This window comes from Xenopus laevis, chromosome 3L (assembly GCF_017654675.1).
Source record: "Xenopus laevis strain J_2021 chromosome 3L, Xenopus_laevis_v10.1, whole genome shotgun sequence".
Lineage (NCBI taxonomy): Eukaryota > Metazoa > Chordata > Amphibia > Anura > Pipidae > Xenopus > Xenopus laevis.
In genome coordinates, this window is record NC_054375.1 from 88,621,996 (window position 1) to 88,643,527 (window position 21,532).

General features: G+C 34.7%; 1 protein-coding gene across 23 annotated transcripts in view; it reads right to left on the reverse strand.

The window, feature by feature from the left end:
- The window catches only part of celf2.L (CUGBP, Elav-like family member 2 L homeolog), a 271,162-nt gene that overhangs the window by 135,343 nt on the left and 114,287 nt on the right, over positions 1-21,532 (reverse strand). For all 23 annotated transcript variants that reach the window (XM_018250629.2, XM_041584873.1, XM_041584869.1 and 20 more), the window contains 1 exon segment: positions 5,890-6,086. In XM_018250629.2, the coding sequence (XP_018106118.1) occupies positions 5,890-6,086 (197 nt within the window).

Here is a 21,532-nt window from a genome sequence, read left to right on the forward strand (position 1 = left end):
TGATCATTTTTACAGGACCTAAACAATCTCTCCTTCCCAAGAGTGAGTAGATGTTTTAATTCCGTTCCGTGAAAAATGTATTTCCTTAAGGCAAAAATCTCATTGACAAAGTGGAATATTTTATGATTGCAAAGTAAACAAAATGCCCCATTGTATAAATATGCATTCTTATTGTTGCAATAAGCACAAAATAGTTTCATCTACAATCCTCTGGAGTTCAAACAATACAGTTATGTAGATATAAAGCATAATCTGACATTAACCCACATGTCAAATGCTGCTAAAAAATTATTTGCTGAAGCACAAAATCTAAATTGGACTACTGTTCGGAATAAATACTATCACTCTGAATCTTCTAGAGAGGTGGAATGTATTAAAACAAGTGACATGGAATTAAATGAATCAAAGATATTACAGAAAATGCAGTTCGGTAAGCACACATTTTTCTAAAGCTTGGGAGCAAAGACTATTTTCTGAGAGATGGATTCACTTTCTACAAATTACTTTAGCCATTGTTGTTATGTGAAACAGCAAATAGAAATTTAAAATATGAAGTGTACTCAACTATTTTTTTTATACATAGCACACATAATGATCTGAAATGGAGAGCTTTTTCTGTTAGAGATTAGAGGTGATAGAGAGTGGATTCAAACACCCTGCCAGTAGCAAGTTAAAAAAAATGGCTTAGGGTGGTACTCCTTTTAAATGTTCATCTGCTATTAATCATTCCATGTATTAGTGCTACAAGTGTATTTACCCACAGTCAATGCCATGGAAATTACAGATGAAAATCATTATAGTCTCACAATAAATGAGTGCTGTATTTACTGAGAACTGTAGGGGTCAGTTGGGCCTTATGTACGCACAATTTAGACAAATGATCCTTTAAAGAGAAAATAGATATTATAATTATAAGGTTTACTTTTATTCATTTACATCAATGGCTTTGTGAGTTGAAAATCACATTTCAGGTCCAATATCTGATAAAGCAGCCCCTTACTTGATATATGAAAATATGATGAATGTATAACTCTTGTATAACTCTAAATTATTTTGTTCTCCCAAAACCTTATTTTGACCAGTCTTTAAGTTGATCATTCAATATCTAGCACCGCAGATCTAAACTGAGAATTGATGTATTAGTCCAGTGTAGCCAGTGTCAGCATTCCAATTCTCATCTGTCATTATTATTATTCATTTGGTTCAACCAAGCAGTACAGAAATATTTTTGTTAAAGAAAAGAGAATTTGTTAGAATATGATAGAAAATACTTTTTACATACTGTAGGTGCTAAATTGCACAAGTGCAGTTGCCAATAGATATATTTGAAATAATCTTTGAGCAGCCTACTAAAGGTTAAAAAATTGGTTGCTATGGGTAACTGCATAATTGCAATTTATCACCAATGATTATAAATTAGCTCCTTTATATTTAATAAGCATCAAGTAAGGGCAAAGTGCAGGCAGCCAAAAAGTATGTAGGACAATTTGAAATGTTTGGCCTTTTTTATAAAATCAGTGCCAACATATGAAATGCAAAATATGGGCGCAAAGCACCCTCTTTTTTGCACTTTGCATGTTGCCCCACTTCTTATGCCCTGTGATACAGCTATTTGCCCACCTAGAATGGAGTGTAAAGAGCTATACCTCAATCTGAACTGTGCTACTGGACTTAATGCATCCTTCAGATGTACAAGTTAGAGTATGATGGGGCCTGGGAGCCCTGTAACTACTGTGTATCTATGGCATGTATTACGTACAGGTCTCTTGTGCCTAACAACACTTTACTCTGTGCCTTGTGATGAATTTTTAAGCTGGAGCAAGGGGCTCCCTGTTTTTAAATTGGATATCCCTGGAAATAAAGGAATGTAGCTCTTACTACCATGTTTTCTTATACATTTTATGTAACCATGTCAATAGGTAAGGGATGATTGAACTCAGAACTCTAAAGACCTCTGATATAACATTTGGAGAGTAGACTATAGTTTCATTAGAAATAAATAAATTAATAATACTGATTGTTGGGCAAAGAGGTTAATTAGATGAACCAATATCGATGCTACACAAATTTGTAGATTATTTTTTACAACATCTATTTTTCTACTTTGTATTAATTAGCTTTCTTAACAATTCCCTGCATAAGTGTGTTTTATTTTTTAATATGGAACGCTCATTTATTTTCAGCTAGGAACGAAGGTTGAATTTTAATGAGCAGAATCTGGAAATTGAGTAAATGGATGGGGTCAAGGCATCTTCCATTTTATCGCAGACACATGAAATTATAGGGCACATTCATTTCTTCACTTACCGCTCCTTAGGTTAAAATGGAAATGAGAAATAACAAGGTTAAGCCTGATCTAAGAATGATAACAGACCTTGTAAGTCTCATGAAAGTGAAATGGGAGATGTCAATATCTAAAGCATGCAGCTCTCTTAATCTCCTGGATAAACTGGATAAACGGGATGGAGAAGGGCTATCAACCATGAGAAAGAGCAAGCAGGTACTGCAGTGAGGAGACAAGATAACTTTCCATATAAGCCTTCTTAGAACTAAATCAAATTCCACTGGGTACAGAACAGCTACAAGACCTTTAACCTTTTGTTATGTACTGTGTTTACGCATGTAGTTTGCTCTCTGGCAGCAAAACTGTTAAATGTGGCCACAAATCAGCCATGTGGTACATTAATTTTGCATGTTAATATGCTAGCATCATGCTGTCAGCAGAGACTGCAAGAGTTATATGAATGATAGGTTGATTATAGAATATGCTTATGGGATTTACAACAACAGGCTTAGAGAAAAACAGTAACATGTCAGCATTAATATAACAACCTCCCTGACATAAATTCATACATTTTAAAGCTACAACCTTTGCCCCTTTAACCCCCTGTCAGTTACCTGTGTGGGGATCTAACATGTTTCCTTTCATTACTGCTGAAGTTGTGTAGCAATGTTTTACGTCTTTGCCAGTACATTTTCAGAATGTTACTGCTTTAGCAAAAATGAGAGAAGGTGGCTCAGGTTAAGTGTCAGGGTGACGGAGGGGGCAATTATATCAGTTTCACTCTATCTGCATTTTCTTTTCTCACTCTCTGCTTCATTCTAATACTCCTATCTCATTGTTCGTCCTTCCTTCACATTATTCTTTTTATTTTCTCTCTCTAGCATTTCATTCATGCCTTGTCTTCATTTACCCTTTCTACCTGCATGCTTGTGACACATTTCTATTCTCTAGTGATGCAACAGGACTAGTAAACCATGCTACAAACTTATAATAGGGGCTGAGTTTCCTCCAAAGGTTTATTGCTCTAGGGGGGCCAAGTCTACCCAAATTACCTACTAATAATCTGCTATCTAAACATGAGAATGACATAAAGTGACAGCAATTGGAATCTTCCACAGCTGTTGTCTTATCATAACAGTCATCCTATGAAACTTACTAGGGAACCCACAACCTTGTGCTTATACTATATATTGAATAAATTACCCCCTCTTGTAAAATATAAAAACACGAGGCCGAAGGCAGAGTGTTTTTATACAGGTCATGCAATTCTGATATAACTTCTAATATACTCATATATTGTAGGGGAGTACTTTATTTATTATAATACACAGGTTTCAGTGAGTCATGTGACAGAATGACATCATTAAAGTCCGATTATAACCGATGACACCACTAAGCACCGTTTATAACGATATAATTTACAGGATATTCATGGCTCATCTGTATTATATGGTCATATTATGCATATGAGGTGCCAAGACCCAGTGCTGCTCTCAATATACAATGTATAGTGCATACTGTATTTCTGTTTCATTATATTCCCTTGTAATGTTCTTCCTTTCCACAAATGTTTATGTTGAAAATGCAAGCATCTCAATGGTTATTATAGGCAAATGCACTGGTGCAATTTAGCTTCTATGATAGTAAATAAACACTGCAATGTGTATATCTAGGGCCCTTGTAAAAATAGTTATAATATTTTTCATTGCTGATTTGGTTGTTATACAATGTAGTCATAATTGTACTGCAGTAAAGGCTAACAAATAGCTGTTACAACAATGTTTCATAGGAACATATAGTAGCCAAGGAAATTCCATGAAACAAAGTTGTTATTAAGTACCAGGTCTAGGTCCAATAAACTGATTTGGCAGAAGTGAGCCTTATTAAACAAAACGTCTGCCTGCACTTCTGTAAACCATAATATTGAACCAATCTTAATAGCTTGTTTATAATTGAAATATGTACAGTGTACTTTTATAATTTCTACGAACATGACATCACTGTTGATCAAGCATGGCTTGAGAAAAGACCCTTGTCAATTGGTCATCATACTGTACAAACATGTAGGGGCAGATCTATCAAGGGTTGAATTTCGAAGTACAAAAAACTTCGAAATTCAACCATCAAATTAAAAAACTTCGAATTCGAATATAGAATTCAACGTTTTTTTACCGAATTTGGCAATCCTACGATCGAATAAAAATCATTTGATTGAACGATTAAATCGTTCGAATCGAACGATTCTATCGATTTTAGCGTACGATCGAAGGATTTTTATTCGATGTGTAACGACTTAGAAAAAGTTTGTAGAAGGTCCCCATAGGCTAACATAGCAATTCGGCAGGTTTAATTTGGCGAAGTATTGAAGTCAAAGTTTTTTTAAAGAGACAGTAATTTGATTATCGAATGGTCGAATATACAAAGATTTTTACTTCGAATTGAAGTCGAAGTAAATTCGAAGACGAAGTCTTATCTTGCTAGCAAGACTCTTTGAAAAGCCAAAATGACTGCCAACAATTCACTTTTGAAGAGCACAATCTCATGCTATGCATGGTCACCCAGGAATTAGATGAGCCAGGTAAAGAGAGGGGCTACACATTACAAATATTAAATCACCCTCTGCTTTGCACCAAAAGAAACCACAACAGAGCAAAATGTATACACAATAAACTACTTGGATTTTCATTGTGGCATGTAATAAAGTGACCTAGTTACGGTGGTGGCCTGTAAATAGCCCTAGACTTGACTGAAACAATTACTATGTTTTGGTCTCTATTTGGCCAGTGTCAAATAATTCATACATATGTTTCAAGTACTTTTCTCTACTGCGTTTGATGGACATAAAATTGGAGCTAATCTACTGAATGGACTATGCATAAATGTGTCGACAAATAGTCAAAATTTCAATAGAATGTTGATTATTTTGTGAAATTACAATAGATTTGTACCCAGATCTACTGTATTGTGTATAAATATAGTGATGGATAAAAAATGTTTCTTGTCTCTCTTGATGTCCTGTGTCAGTTTTAGTGGAAGTATTTCAGGCCTTTACTTGCAGAGATGCATTTTTTTAAAATGGCAAATGAAAAGTATGAAAAAGTACAGCTTCCGAATTCTGAAACAGTAACATGCCTAGTCTCATTGGATTCACGACTCCCTCACACATATTTATGATTTCCCATTAAAATGCCATTATTAAGCTTGAATGGCAGTAATTTCACAGCACAATGTGCATAAATGTGCAGCATTCAACGCTCCCTTTACTAGTAAATTGCACTTTCTGGAATTTAAAAGCAACAGGAAACCTTATTTATTTATTTTTTTACAGTTCAAGAATAAATGTAATACTTTTGATTCAACTGAAAAAGATAGAACACAGAAAACCAAACCCTTTCTTGGGATCCTTACATTTCTACCATAACAGATAAAAATCTCTTAGGAAATATCATTTTTACCCATATTATGGAGTATTTTAAATATCTTTAGTGCACAAACACAGCAGAAACTACATAATAAGAACAACTATTAAAGTCATCGCTAAAAAGGAAAGTCACCCTAATTGGAATAACTATTATTATGTGTAATTAAGGCAAATAAATCTCTACCTTTGCTTTGGGGTGGGTTTTGACTCCGATCTCGAAGGACATTGATCTGATAGACGGCTCCATAAGGCTCAAAAAGGTCCTTAAGTTCTTTTTCTGACCACGATCTTGGGATCTGACCAACAAACATCTTAATGGCATCTGGGTCTGGCTGGTCTGAGTGATCCAAAGCTCCATTCATCTTGTTGGTTGTGCCGTTACTGTAAGCAGAATACAGTCAATGTTAGGATTATCAAAGCAAATAAGTGGAAACAATCTACAGAAAATAAATAATCAGAGGAAGGAATTGGTGACATACAAATCAGACTGCAAACAACAGATTACCAGGGTAGTAAATAGAAAACTTGCTTTAGGACCAAAAGCTACAATTCAGCAGTAAAGGATTTTGAAGCAAACAGTGCAGAGAGATACTTTATCAGCTGGGATCTTAGTAAACTGCTGCTTCTGGTAACAGCAAAGCAATGCATTAGCCTTGTTTTGCCAGTATGGCAGCAATAAGGATGAGCGGATTTTGATAATATAGTCGTTTGAAAAGAATATGAAAACCTTGGCAGAGAGTCAGATGACTAATTTAGGATGCCAATGATGAATTTGCAGATACTAAAAAGCATCCATGCGTGCATCGAATTAGCAGAAGATTGTTCAGAACTCTGTATGTAGTTGTTCACTTTAGATCTGATCCCTATTCCCTGATGAAGGAATGAGGGAGACTGAGAATTCAAAACCTACTGTTTGCTAATATGCAGAACAAAGGACTCAATTCAAAAGTGAAAGGTTTTCTGAGCAATGAAAGCTTTGTGTGGGAAACCACCAAGATTCTCTGTTGGTTTTTGACTGTTTAATATATTTAAAAACCCGATCTTTATTACATTCCACAATGTTGAACTGAATTCAGTTTCCTCTATATACAGCACTATTTACAGAATCAGCATACATAGTGATTAAAGTTGCATTCTCTCAACAGAGCGTTTAAGCCTCATATTTGGGGTATATTTGGCTAAGCCACAGTACATGCTAATGTTCAATCCTAAGGCCTCACCCAACCCACTAAATTCTCTAAAACCTCTAATCATCTTGCTTCATTATCTCTTTTAGCCCTCTTCTCCCTAATATAACCTATTTTTAATCATTGTTGAACAGACCTATTCTATCATATGAATCAGAAGGTGCTGAGGAAACCTTTTGGCTTATCTACCTATAATTCTTCCTGCCACTGAAATGTAATTAACTTGAGCCCAATTTGAAATACCTGTTTTAATAGTACATTATGCTATATAGTTTAAGAACAATGTGATGTTATAATGTAATCCACCAGTCTGCTTTCTCTTTTCACAGAGCGCTATAAATAAGGTGGAAAAAGCAGAACCTACAAGTTGATGATCCACCCTTGTGACACCAATGGCTGGGTCAACATTAAATGATGTGCACAATGATGACTATGATACATTTTGGTTGCAGAATACTGCATCCTTTATTGGTCAAGATCATTTGAGATAAAAGCAATCCCATCCAATTCTAATATGTCATAAGATTTTTTTTTTTATAAATTACAGAATGTATAACACTAATAGTGAACACATTTAATTAAAAGTCTTTAAAACTTTAAATACTCAGGTAATTTAAAAAAATATTTTTTTTTTTATTTCTGTTCAGCAATAAAATTAAAATCAATAGCCCAAGTTGCCAGTGCTTTTATAAGATGCGATCTTTATTATACAAGATCTAGGCTATTCAGACAATCCTCATACTCCAGCTTTGTTTATCACTTAGATTTCCACTGGGGCTAACATTATTGAGAACATCGATCGACTGCAGGAGAAAAAGTCCCATAGCAGTCCTATTTAGAGGAATACTTGTTATTAGACACATATAGTAAGAAGAAAACAAATAATAACCTTTTTAACCAGCCTACTTTGTCATTTTTTTCAAAGTCAGACCTATTCAAAACCACAGTATTATAAGCACCTGAGCATGGAATTTTCTTCTTTTATATCCATGGGATAAAAGTTCCTCTATGGAACATGTTGAGCCTACCTTAGAATATCTGATTCCAAAATATATGGCACTTCCATGTATACAGTAGCTGTATTTTTTACTATAAAATCCGAATTTTTAGTGTCAAAAAAACCCTCCAATTTTGGGAATTTATTTAACACCATGGGTGTTAAAAGTCATAATAAAATGTACTCCAAGTCAGATCTGCCGAGTTCATGTAGAAGTCAATGGGAGAAGTCCCGAAGATATCCTGATCTAGACTGGGTTTCATGCAATAATCCAAAGATTTTGTGTTTTTCAGGACAAAATCCGAAAAAAATCTGATTTTTTGGGCGTCATATCTAAAAAATTGGAATGATTCGAATTTCTTCATGATTGTATCGAGTTTTTTCCTGAACAGGAACTTTTCTGAAAAATGCATTGATAAATAAGGGGAAAAAAATCAGTGTGGGTTTGGTTGGACTATTTTACGGAAAATTATCATAAATTTTCAGATTATGATAAATAATCCCCTCCATAAAGCAAATAGGATTATTTTGCCACCAATATGGATAAATGCAGGTTAGTTAGGATTAAGTACAAGGTAATGTTTTATTATTAGAGAGAAAGGAAATAGTTTTTAAAAATTTGAATTATTTGCTTATAATAGGCGTCATGGGAGATGGACATCCAGTAATTCAGAGCTTTCTGGATAACCGGGTTTCCAGATAAGGGAATCTATAACTGTACATGTATCAATATATAAATAATGATGCTTTCCTGGTTATGCACTATTGTCCAGATAACTTTTAAACTGCAAACATTCTAAGGGGCTAATGTAATAAATGTCACAATGTTTATGCCAGGTTTCATAACCCCTAGTAATGTTGTAACTATCATTATGGTACCCTATAAGACTCTAATAATATCATGGTCTATGACTTGTGGTCAATTCGGTACTCTGATTACAAGTCCTAACATAGCATCATTTAAAGAAGTTTAGCAAAACAGTTATTAAACGGCATACAGTATACAACCATTTGAAGCTTATATAATTGACTAAGCAGTAGCTGCCAGCACCTCACATAAATATAAATGTATAAAAGACTGGTCTGAGGTAGCACCAGTTAGTTTCTAACTTACCCTTTCAAGGGACTTGTTACAAAGTGGTCGTTGATGTGCCACACAGTCCCATGTATAGCCTGGCGGACTTCAGTCTAGCTCTTAGAATACAGTTCATTGTGAGTAGCATGTATGTTAAAGTGCACACATAAATGCAGCTGTGCTTAGTTTATATTTTAAAATCTGATGTTGCAACTGAATGCAGAGCCTGAAGAGGTAGACAGGGAGAGATCATTCTGTGACCTGAGAACTAGAAAGAAACCTGTCAAGCTACACACAGACTGTGGGACAAGGAGCTGGGTTAGCTGGGATTGTAGCCTGTTGATTTATATTTATGGCCTGTAAGAAATATTTTGTTTTATTCTCATATGAACTGTTGTAAAGCTACTTTTATTTTGCAGCACAAAACATGTTTTGAGCCTTCTAACTGTAGATCCTTTATTTATACTTCATCCCTATCCAGAAAAAGGAATACTGTGCTCCAAAAAATGCAAAACTATAACTGACAATTAACAACAGCATGTTGCCTCGGACAAAAATTTCACCTAAACCAAAAAAACAATACAAAACTGGTTTCTAACAAGTAATGGCAAGTAATGTCCAAGCACAGAATATTATTTATAGGAAGCAACTGTGGCAAACTCCTGAGTGTCTTAGGGGCTGATTCACTAAGGGTCGAATATCGAGGGTTAATTAACCCTCGATATTCGACTGGGAATTGAAATCCTTCAACTTCGAATATCGAAGTCGAAGGATTTAGCGCAGATAGTACGATCGAACGATCGAAGGATTATTCCTTCGATCGAACGATAAAATCCTTCGAATCGAACGATTCGAAGGATTTAAATCCAACTATTGAAGGAATATCCTTCGATCAAAAAAAGTTAGGCAAGCCTATGGGGACCTTCCCCATAGGCTAACATTGACTTCGGTAGCTTTTAGATGGCGAACTAGGGGGTCGAAGTTTTTTTTAAAGAGACAGTACTTCGACTATCGAATGGTCGAATAGTCGAACGTTTTTACTACGAATCCTTCTATTCGAAGTCGTAGTTGTAGTCGAAGGTCGAAGTAGCCCAAAAAAAACGTCGAAATTCGAAGTTTTTTACTTCGAATCCTTCACTCGAAGTTAGTGAATCGGCCCCTTAAAGTCAGTGGACTGACCCAAGTGACATTGTATAATTTTTATTTTAAAGGTACCTGAGAGCACAAGATAACATCTAATATACAGAATATATATAACTTTGTCCTGGAAGGAGCACACACAACAAAAATCACATGCCTGGGTGATTGCATGAAAAAACTTTCTTTCTATCAATTAAGTTACTATATGCAAGTGGCTTGGGATCCATATCTGGATTGGATGGTTTACGTTTCAAGTGGCATTGAGCAAAAACTTTTTAATGGCAACATAATAGGTGCAACGTTCGCTAAAGTTATAACAACCAACAGAAATTAGTCATTAGGTACTGTGACATTTACTGGTCTTTGTTGTGGAAGCAAACATTAGGTTCGTTTGTATGGGTTAATAGGCCTGGAACAAACTTTTGCCATATGTTCTGTGAATGAAAAATTCCATGTCCAGTATAAAGCTGATTATATCTAATCTAAAAATGGGAATATTAAAGGGCCTTTGTAAGGGCTCATAAACATTATTTTTTTAGTGATGACAAAGTCTAGACAAAGGTTTTTAAAGACTAATGGGATTCATTTAGCATTTACAATATTTTTACCAGAAATCAATAATTTAGTACTTAATGAGGACAGAATCTAAATTGCCCAAATAAGCAGTTTTTGTTTGCTTAGTTCACTTCAAGGCTAACAAGAGCAATGTTGGGGTCTGTAAAACATCCCTAAAAGCACTGCCTGTGAGCCAGTGTAATCACCAGAACAAAAGCCATGCATTTTTGTATCTGTAAAAGCTCTGTTTCAATATGAAATGACAGACAGTGCTCTGCCAAAGAAGACTCTTGAGCGGATTCCAAATGAAGGGGTGAGTATTTGGATGCAGCTAACATTGTTCAAAGCTTTATCCATATTTTAGTGTCTGAAACATTGCCCAGTGGCAACTGCATATTCAACTACAATTCAGAAATCATCTTTTGTACTCAGGCCCTGGCATTATAAAACAATAGCCTGCCATGTTCCATGATGTATGGAGCACAGAATAATCTGCACAGAGCAGCTATGGGAAACTTGAAAATGATGTTAACTAATGGAATGATGCTTTCCACATTGTACAAGCTCAGTGTTATTATTATTATTATTTTGAAGGTATTAGAAACACATGATACATTTCTTCAGCTGAGATGAACTGAGGAATATTGTATTATTCTGAAATGTACACAAAAACACACACACACACATACACAGACACAAAATGCTATTATTTTCTTGATACAGATTCATCTTTTTTGATGGCAAAACTATCAGTGTTTTTTTATTTTTTAGTCCCCTTTAAACATGGAGCTTAGACCTCTTATATGTAAAACTCCAGGGGGTTTATTTATCAAAGAGTGAAGTTAGAGATGGCTGCAGTGAAATTCCCCCACTCTCCATTAATTTCTATTGGATTTTTAAAAAAGTATTTATAAAGGGGTGAAAGTGAAAGTTCATCCTTTGATAAATACGCCTTTCAAAATCCCAAAGAAATGAATGGAGAGTTGCGGAATTTCACTGTAATGGACTGTGGCCATCTCTAAATTCACTCTTTGGTAAATTACATCCAAGCATTTTAAATAAAATATTCCACACTTATACCATGTGTATATCATTGTGCACATATTTAATAAGATAGTCACATCATGGCCTTAAATATACACTTTATTTTGCACACATTTACAGATTTACAGCAACATAAGGACATAAACTTGAAAAAGAATAGAAAAAAATAACCTTTTTATTTCTTGAATTTCAGCTTTTTTTCTGTCTAAATGACCTCTTTTTGTGGCTTCATACTCTGTTCAATATATATATATATATATATATATATATATATATATATATATATATATATATATATATATATATATATATGTATATATATATATATAGCTTTTAATTGCCTGTCAGTATAAATACAGCCCATGGCAGCATTTTGCCTGATGCACAGCAGCACTTCAGCACAGACTATAGTCAAATATGACCTTTTCTGCCTACCAATTATATGCATAGAACATTTTATGGAGAAATAAAACAGGTGTATGAATAGATTCTAGAAGTACTTTACCGTTTATCATTTACTTGCAAACTTTTTTCTAAAAATAATCCTCTATTAAGCAGATTCCTTGTTTGTGAGCAATTCATACACAGTGCCTCTCGATTTCTTGTTCAAGAATTGTATATTAATGGTGTATAATTGTGTAATAAATCCTGTTGAAATGTCAATTGGGGTTCATTGTCTTGAAAAAAGTCCCAACTGAACTTTAAATAATGCTAAGTGTGAAACTACACTGTAACCCATGGAAAAAATATATAATGGAATGTGATTTTAATATGGAAAGACAAACTGACAGATGTGCTAATAAAAAAAATAGGAAAAGGAAACATTAAGGACACAGATGGATACATAATAGATACATAAAGTCCTGATGATAGATAGATAGATAGATAGATAAAACGTTTCAGTAGACTTTTGCTACTAAGTACCACATATGTGGCTCATTTCCAAACACCGATGCAGTGTGCAAAGTGCATGATTGGCAGCATGTTGCCAGTTTTTTATCCACAACACAGCAATGTTTACCATAATTCCAATGTAATTGAGCCTTTAAGTCTGAGCATGTGTTTAATAAGAGGTTCTCTGCTGAAGTCATTTTTGTATAATAAAATACTTTTTACTATTTTTTTTTTTTTTACTTTGGTCTGCATGTTGGAGTTATTGTTAGTGCCAGCCCTATTTATAACTCTCCACGGTGTTCCGCTTTCCTTAGCTGAAGGTTCGGGGAGCAGCACCATAGCCCAACATAGACACTGGTGAGTTTTCTTTGTTTCGCATTTCTGGGGTTTCTCTATAATACCACTACCTAAAATATATGCATAAAATAAATGTTCAGTATATGGCTAGTGATGGGCGAATTTGCGCCATTTCGCTTCGCCGAAAAATTTGCGAATTTCGCGAAAAATTAGCGAAATCGCGCCGGCGTCCCGTTTTTGGCGCCAGCGCCCGTTTTTGGCGTTTTTGACGAGAATTTTCACGGGCGTTTCGCGAATTTATTCGCTGGCGACGAATCGCGCAAATTCACCGCGAATTCGCGCCTGGCGAATAAATTCGCCCATCACTATATATGCCATATAATAGATATAAGATGTCTCTTAACTGAATAATTATATACAGAAAAGGGGAAGTATCTTCCTAAATTTATCAACTTTCTATCATGTTTCCCCCCTCAATATTTTAGGATGTGTCTGGTAGATTGAAGGAGTACTATTGTTTGTTTATCTATCTGTCTTACTGCCTTCTACAAACATAGCCAGATGGCAGCTTTCAAAATCAAATTAATTTCATATTAATTCAGGTTTGGACACACTCCATTTAGATGTGTCTCTGCTTTGAGGCACAATGTAAATTGGGCTGGAGTAATGAGCCTTAAGTTCTTAGACGCAGAGCTTGGGGTCAGACACCAAAATATGTACAAAGTATGGAGTTAAGCTTGTGTGTTAGAAGGTAAAACAAATAATATACAAAACATTTATGTTATTGTACACCTTGATGCAAAATACATTGTTTGTTATAAATAACAAGGACAAAAAAAAGGGCAAGATGCCCGTTTTTAGCTTTTAAAGACATTGCCTCTGCTTATTCAACACCTAAATATTTTGCTATCATCCAGGGGGTTTTGCAAAGTATTTTATATTAATTTAATATTTAATAACAAGCAGAGGGACACTTTAAAGATGTTTATTGAATGTTATACCCTTGCTTATTTTTTTTAATAATCAAAGAGTCCAATAAACATCCATAAAAATGACTGTAGAGAGTACCCTTCAGAAACATGCATTTCCACCACAGTCCTTCTTTTGAGATTATTTACTATAGCCAGGGAAAGGGATTAGATTATGTGTGGCTGTAAAACCCCAGACATGGGAGACCTGTCATCACTAAATATAAAGGGGAGGGGTGTGATGGAATATTTATATTTCAGTATATAAAATCACAAATATGGTTGCTTACATGGCAAGGCAATAAATAAAGATGGTATGTTCCTCACAACCCTGTTTAATGTATTACAAAGAGACAGAGCATAATTTATAACAATCCATGGATGATTTTAAGCATGGCAGCTTCTTTTTAACTTTGCTTAGGCTTGCCAGATTCACTTTAAGTTATGTTAAGCATGACAGGTTCACTTAGTTCCTCTAAGAAAACACAAGGTTAAAATTTAATTATAGCACAGGTGTGATAAAGAGTAAAGGAAAACTGAACTATTTTGTCTTTTTCTCATCACTATATTCAGTAGAGTCTCTATTAGTTTTGCTAACTATTAATTACTACAGAATCGTTGGCACTTGCCTCTTTGCGCCATTCTTTTTAACATAAAAAATACTTATTCCTTACTGTAGCTTTGGCAAGTATTTTTATGTATAATATTGTTCCAGTGAAGTATGGCATCTATTTTCCAGAATGCTTGTGATTTTTTCTGGATAAAGTGTACTTCCTTTTTATGGTTCATCAATAACTATAAATTGACATTTAAACACGACAAATGCATTGTGCATTATGTTTGGTAAATTAATTTACATTGTGCAAGAATGAAGTGTCTTGAAACAGCTTTGCTAATGCTCTGCAAAATGGGTTTCCAGATAATAGATGCCATGCCTATTACTAGTAAGAACAACAGCATAGTATTATGTAGTGATATTAATTTATGCAGAACATGTGGGTATATTATGTTAAATTATTTTCTCTGCTAAATGAAACATATGCAAATCTAAACACACTTAATGGCAAATGTTGTTTATAGTCCAATTTTTTTTATATATGATAGATATGATATCTCTCTGGGACATCTCTGTCTTCTTGGCAAAGGCCAACAAGCCTTTGTATCTTGTAAAGGTAATGTTAATACAGGTATAGGATCCATTATCTGGAAACCCGTTATCCAGAAAGCTCTGAATAGCAGAAAGGCCATCTCCCATATACTCCATTATAACCAAATCATTTTTAAAAATTATTTCCTTTTTCTCTGTAATATTAAAACAGTATCTTGTACTATACTATGGGGGTTATGTAATTAAATTCACTAAGTTTGCCCATGAGCAGTAACCCATAGCAACCAATCAGCAAGTAGCATTTACTGGTCACCTGTTTAAAAGCAAACATATCATTGGTTGGTATGGGTTACTGCTCCTGGGCAAACTTAGGGGGTTATTTACTGAACTCCGAATACCCAAAATCCGAAGAATTTGTGTTTTTTTGTGTTATAATAGGCTTTTAAAAAAATCACTGATTTTTCGGAATTTATTAAACCCTGAGGGCTAAAAAGCCCGAATATATAAATACGGCATCTCAAACCTGTCGAGGTTGCATAAAAGTCAATGGGAATAGTCCCATTGATTTTTGGTTGTGTCGGGGGTTTCAGGCAATTCCCAATGTTTTTGGAGTTTTCGGGTGAAAACTACAAAAAATTCTGAGTTTTTGGGGAAAATTCCCGAAACAATTGTGAAAATCTGAGCTTTTCCCGCAAAGGTAATTTTGGGGGTAATGTAATAATAAATAAGCATTAAAAACCCGAGCGGCTTACATCGGAGTTTGTAGCAGCCGATATTGAGATAAATTCGGACCTTGATAAATAACCCCCTTAGTGTCTTTTATCACATAAGGGGGAATGTATCCTTATTGGCGTTAAACCAATCCTATTGGGTTTTATTAACGTTTAATTATTATAAAGTGGAATTAAGTTATGGAGATCCAAATAATCCAAAATATCCCTTATTCATAAAACCCTAAATCGCAAGCATTCTGGATTACAGGTCCTCATGCTCCTGATGGATTATTGGATATTTAGAAATGCCAGCTTCTTCTTGTGAATATATTTAAGTTGCACCACGTTCTAAAAAGTTGTAACTACACCATAGCATTCAGTGGATGATTTTGCATCCTTTCAGGGCTACATCAACAAGCCTGAAGCCCTAAATCACACATTTAAGGAGTGATCAAGCAGAGCCTATTAGTTCTATCTTCTTTTCTAAAATCTGCCTACACTTGAGTTGCTCAGTACTAAATAATTTTCATTAATTTACTTTTTAAAATATTTGACATAACTTTACTTGACTCTAAATTATCTTTCAATAAGTATTATGCTTAGAGCAGACCAGTTGGGTGGTTAAGCCTCTCTGGAATTGGGCTAAATTTTATGATCAGAACTTTGAATCTAGGATATGGGCATGCAGTCTGGACAATGCAATCAGCTGTAGATACCATACACTACCTGATGAGGACTATGGTCAATTAGGCAATAGGCACTAATAGCTGTCACTGTTGGCCTATGTGTGTGCTGTGGCAACATGATTTCTCTATTTGATCCTGGTGATGTTAATTAAAATACATTTTTAAATGTGTAAAAAGAACCAAGCACTAGATGTCAGGAACAATTACTGTTTAGACTAAGCCATTATGACCCCCCCTTAAATTCAGTGAGGTTTTGTCCTACAAACATAATGAGACTTTTTGCTGTGAAAAAAGTTCATAGACTCAAATGTATTGACTTTAATAAATCTTGTAATTTTTTTGCTGTCTCACAAAATGCTTATCACTAAACATAAGGCATCTAACCATTTGCAAACCAATTTTAGGGGTGCTAAATACAATACAGTTATTTGGATATTTTCTGATATTTTGTTAAGAAATATTGATGTACGGGTAATAATGTATTGTGCTAATACATCAAAAAGCCTTTGTTTATATAAAATATAATGGTCAACATCAGATGCACAGTGAACAGAAAACTTGCTTAGCACTTGCTTTGCTCTGTGTACTTCAGGTTTCAGAACTCACCGTTTTGCATGCATATCAACCACATCCGACATTAAAAATATGTCTGCTCATTGCAAGCACAACGTGTAAATAAACGTTCCAGCATGGTAATATTAATAAAATTTTAAAGGAAGTAAACTATTTAAAAAACAGAAACCAGAGTGCCGCTTAGTAAATCTGCTCCCAGACGTCTGTGCATTTGTCTTCCAAGTGCCTAAAACTGCAGTACAAGTTTTATACTATGATAAGAACCAAAGATGTTTCTGCTTATTGACACACATACACACACAACATTTTTCAAGCTTCCATTAACCAGGATTTGAAAGCAGTCTCTTCAAGTGGTACTCTCTGCTCATTGGCTAAGCTCTTCACATACAACTGTTTGACTATAGTAACCGAATGCATCCAGACATGGCAATTGCTCACAATTATTACCTTTGGGTAATGTGTCTGATTTTTCTTTTGCCACACATTAACACATTATATTCCAAGCACACTTTAGAACGTATTAACTGGGCTGTATGAGATTCCTTTGCTATTTAGCTTGCTGTAAAAAGTGATATAGTTTAATGGAGAAAGAGAAAATAACCAAATTACAGAATTGACAGACTTTCAGAACCTCACACTACAAGTTTATTTTTCTAATATTGACTTGAAAAAGTAAATGCTTACATTTCCAGTCACCTTGCAGTTCATCTCTTAGTTCTATCAACATGCTCTATTGAATGCTATTAAGAGCTAGGGGTTCTAATTAGGCAGAGCTATTCAGAACATTTTTGGTGTTTAATCTTTTCTGTACTTTCAATTGAAAGTTGCAACCAATGCATTATCAGAATCTGAATATGAAGGCAATGCTCTGAATACATTTCTCCATCTTTGATAATAGAATGTGTACCCAGCCTAACATATTATATATGGCATCTCTACTGTAAATTATTCACCATTTTCTATGGTCTTTAATTTTTAAACAAGACATGGCATGCATTCATGATTATAAAAATAATCTTCTTGACACTGTTATTGGCAATATAAGCCAAAAGTTTCCATGAACAAATCCTGTTTGAAAGCCTCACATAGAACTGTGGAAAGGAAACATTCACAGACAATAGTGTGGAGTGCCTTTATATGGAAGTACATTCATGGTCTGTAGTTTATGAACAATAGCACAAATATATTCAGTATATCTACCATTGAGCAGTATTCATAGAAGTGTTTGAGAATAACAATGTGGGTCACAGATAATCTAATAACAGCATAAAATAATACACAGTTCAATATAAACATAAAGGAAGCATAACATAGTTTTAGCGCTCTACACATAAAGCCCCATAGAACTCTAGAGAAAATGCTGCAACCTGTGTGAAATAGCCCAAATGTCTGTTTATATTCAGATATGTAGTGGCTAATTCAAGTACAGACTGTTAATCCAAGGGCACACTTATTTTCCTGGTTATAATGGTAATAGCTTGTCTATTTTATAATATATAACCTTATCAGTCAGCAATTTAATTGCTTTTTATTGAACTTAATGGACACAATGAGGATCATACCTGAGATAAGGAAACATTGTCTTTCTTTGGAAGAATTCTTATATATTCTCATATACTGAAGTTGTTCTACAATAGTATTTTATATATATTTTTAAATATTTGTTATTATGTGGAAGTAATTACAAAATAAATATGCAATATAAATGTTTGTGTAAGTTGTTTGGAATGATTTCTATCTGAATTGAGAATTATTGATAGAGAAGGATTTTATCCAGATTTTAAACATTTAGGGCACTAACTCATCTCCTGATGCAAATGTCAGGCTTAGGAACTGTCAATCTCACAGGATGCCTTTATTATCTTACTTGTTTCCATTGCAATTTGGGTTGCCATGGAGATGCGACAGCCAGTTCCAGAAAATTATAAGATAAATGTCAGGCAGTGATAACAGTGTTAATGAAGCTTCATTGACAAGCAGCTTCATGCTTCAAATAATAAGCTTACTTCCATTAGCATATGCCTTGCTATCAAGAAGCGAATGAATGAAATGCAAAAGATATATGTATTATGTATATGTACCAAATTTGTATTTTCAAATCATTCATAGTACATATTTATTACATTACAGCTCATTAAAAGACATCTTTAACTGTCAAATGGCGTAGAAATATGAATTAAACCAATCATCAGATGCCAAAAATGCCATTTGTTGATTTCAGCAATATTTATTTACCTGAAACATATTTATTGAAAACTCTGTGCAAGCCAGCAGCTTGATTTCTAGCACAAATAGAGCTTTGGAATCATATACAGCATTAGCGACAATCAAAGTAATTGCATTTTAGTCAAGGTAAATTACATGCTATGAAGTGGATTTGCTATGAAGTACACCTATAAAATAATGGCATTGCTGTATTCCTCAAATAATACCTCTGGGTGGTTAGTAGATTTACCTTTTGGAAAAATGACTAAAATTACAAAAATGTTGCCTGTATTCATTTTGCCTCTGTTTTTCAGGGGTGTAAGGGCACCCAGTAATACGATCATTAAAGGAGCACCAGTGTCAGTTGGAATGTACTAACATTACCATACAATGTGCAAAAAAAGGAACACTTCTAGAAAAGTCTGCTATAAAAGTTGCACTGATTGTATGAAATTTAAATGCATTTGCAGCCAGTGTAGCTCGGTAACATGTATTTATTAGAAGTATTGCTGCTTTTCTGATGATACTACTCACATTAGAGTTTGTGTGTTCACTTGTGCCATACTGAATATAGATTTACTATTCAAGTGGTAAATGTAGGCTAAGCAAAGCTGAAGGCATATACAGTAGTTGCTATGACTATAATAACACAGAGCAAGTCTGGAAAAGATGGGTTAACCAAGTATAAGGAAGAAAAAATGGGGTTTTGGGCACTCTGGAATTCCAATGACAGGCCAAACAAAAGAAGTTATTATACAATTAAGTTAAGTTATTAAAAACCAAGTATAAAACAAGCAGCCTTTAAAGTCCTCTAAGCATTTTAGTAAAGTACAAAGTGTACAACCATTATGTCCAGTGTCAGACTGCATTCTGGCAGGGGGAGATTCATATGTAGAGGCTGCAGTGGAGTGGAGGGAGGGACTCACATTAAGTAGGAAAGGTTCACATAGGTGATAGTGGCACCCTTTGCAGCTGGGTTGATAGGGACTTGAGATGGTGGCCCCAGCGGACCCAGGACACTCCTGTCTGACAATGCTTTTTTCTGCAATAGAGATCTGCCTTATTTAAGTTTCATTTCAGGTACCTTTACCCAACTAGCAAAACACCATTGGCGAACAAAAAATGGCCATAGGTACAGACCCCAAATAACCATTTATATAATACTAGTTGTAAATGCGGCTGAATATGGCTAATAAGCTAATACAACACAGAATATGAACTTGACCTTGCAACTCTCTCATCAATAAACAGCTTACCTGAAAAGTGAAATAAATATATATTATATTTTTTTAATTAAAGCATTTTTAATTTTCATTTTAATTAAGATTTCTAAAATGCCTGGCAGGATTATTTGATTCACCTTCTTAACAATTATGTTAATCACAGAAAATGCAAGACATTGTGGGATTTGAGATTGTGGTTGGAGGGGAGCTACTACTGCTACCATGTTCCAATGGTACATGTCCAAACAATCATGTGTATGGATTTATTGCCTGAAAGGCATGCAGTACAAGGAAAACAAGTGCACTGTTAAAATGGTGCACAACTTTTTAAGGGAGGAATCATTCTTCAAGTGAAATATCAATATGCTGCAATAGCAAAACAAGATTTTTTTACCTGTTAAATTGGGTCTCCCCTAAAATATCATGTCTGCACACTTGGCATGATAATTTCATCTCAGTTGAATTGTGGCTATACAGCTATCACTTTTACACTTTTATTTGACTCTCAAATGTGGAAATTTGCCGCAAATTCGTGGCTGCCAAATTTATTCATAGAAACAGGAATTACTGGCACTCGAAGGCAGGTGCAAGCAGGGACAAGCCCTTTTGTGTTATTTCATCACCAAGCACAAGGCATTCAACTTGTAGTCCAAGGTGCGCGAGCAGAGCCTTCATTCTGGCAAGTTTATTCGCCCATCACTATTGCTTAACCATCTCCCTACCGAAAAATAATAAATTAACTGAGCAACTATACAGTATATACAGTAGGTGAAATAGAAATAAATGTTTCACAAAAAAGTGGATGGAATGCGCTGAAAGCTTTTCTTTTTTCATGTTATTGCCAATGTTAATTTCAGACAAGATATGAGATAATAAGATAATAAGTCTTTAGTGATGGGCGAATTTATTGGCCAGGTGCGTATTCACAGAGAATTTGCGCGTTTCGCCGCCTGCAAATAAATTCTTTAACTTGTAGTGAAAATTCCCGGTGACAATTAATAGATGCCCATTGACTTTAATGTGCATCGGAATTATCGCTGGCATCAGAATTGTCGCTGGCATCAAAAGAATGTGATGCCGGCATCAAAATTCAAGTTTCACAAATTCACCCATCACTATAAGTCTTTATTTAAGTGTTTTGTTTCCTTTATTTTGGGAGGAT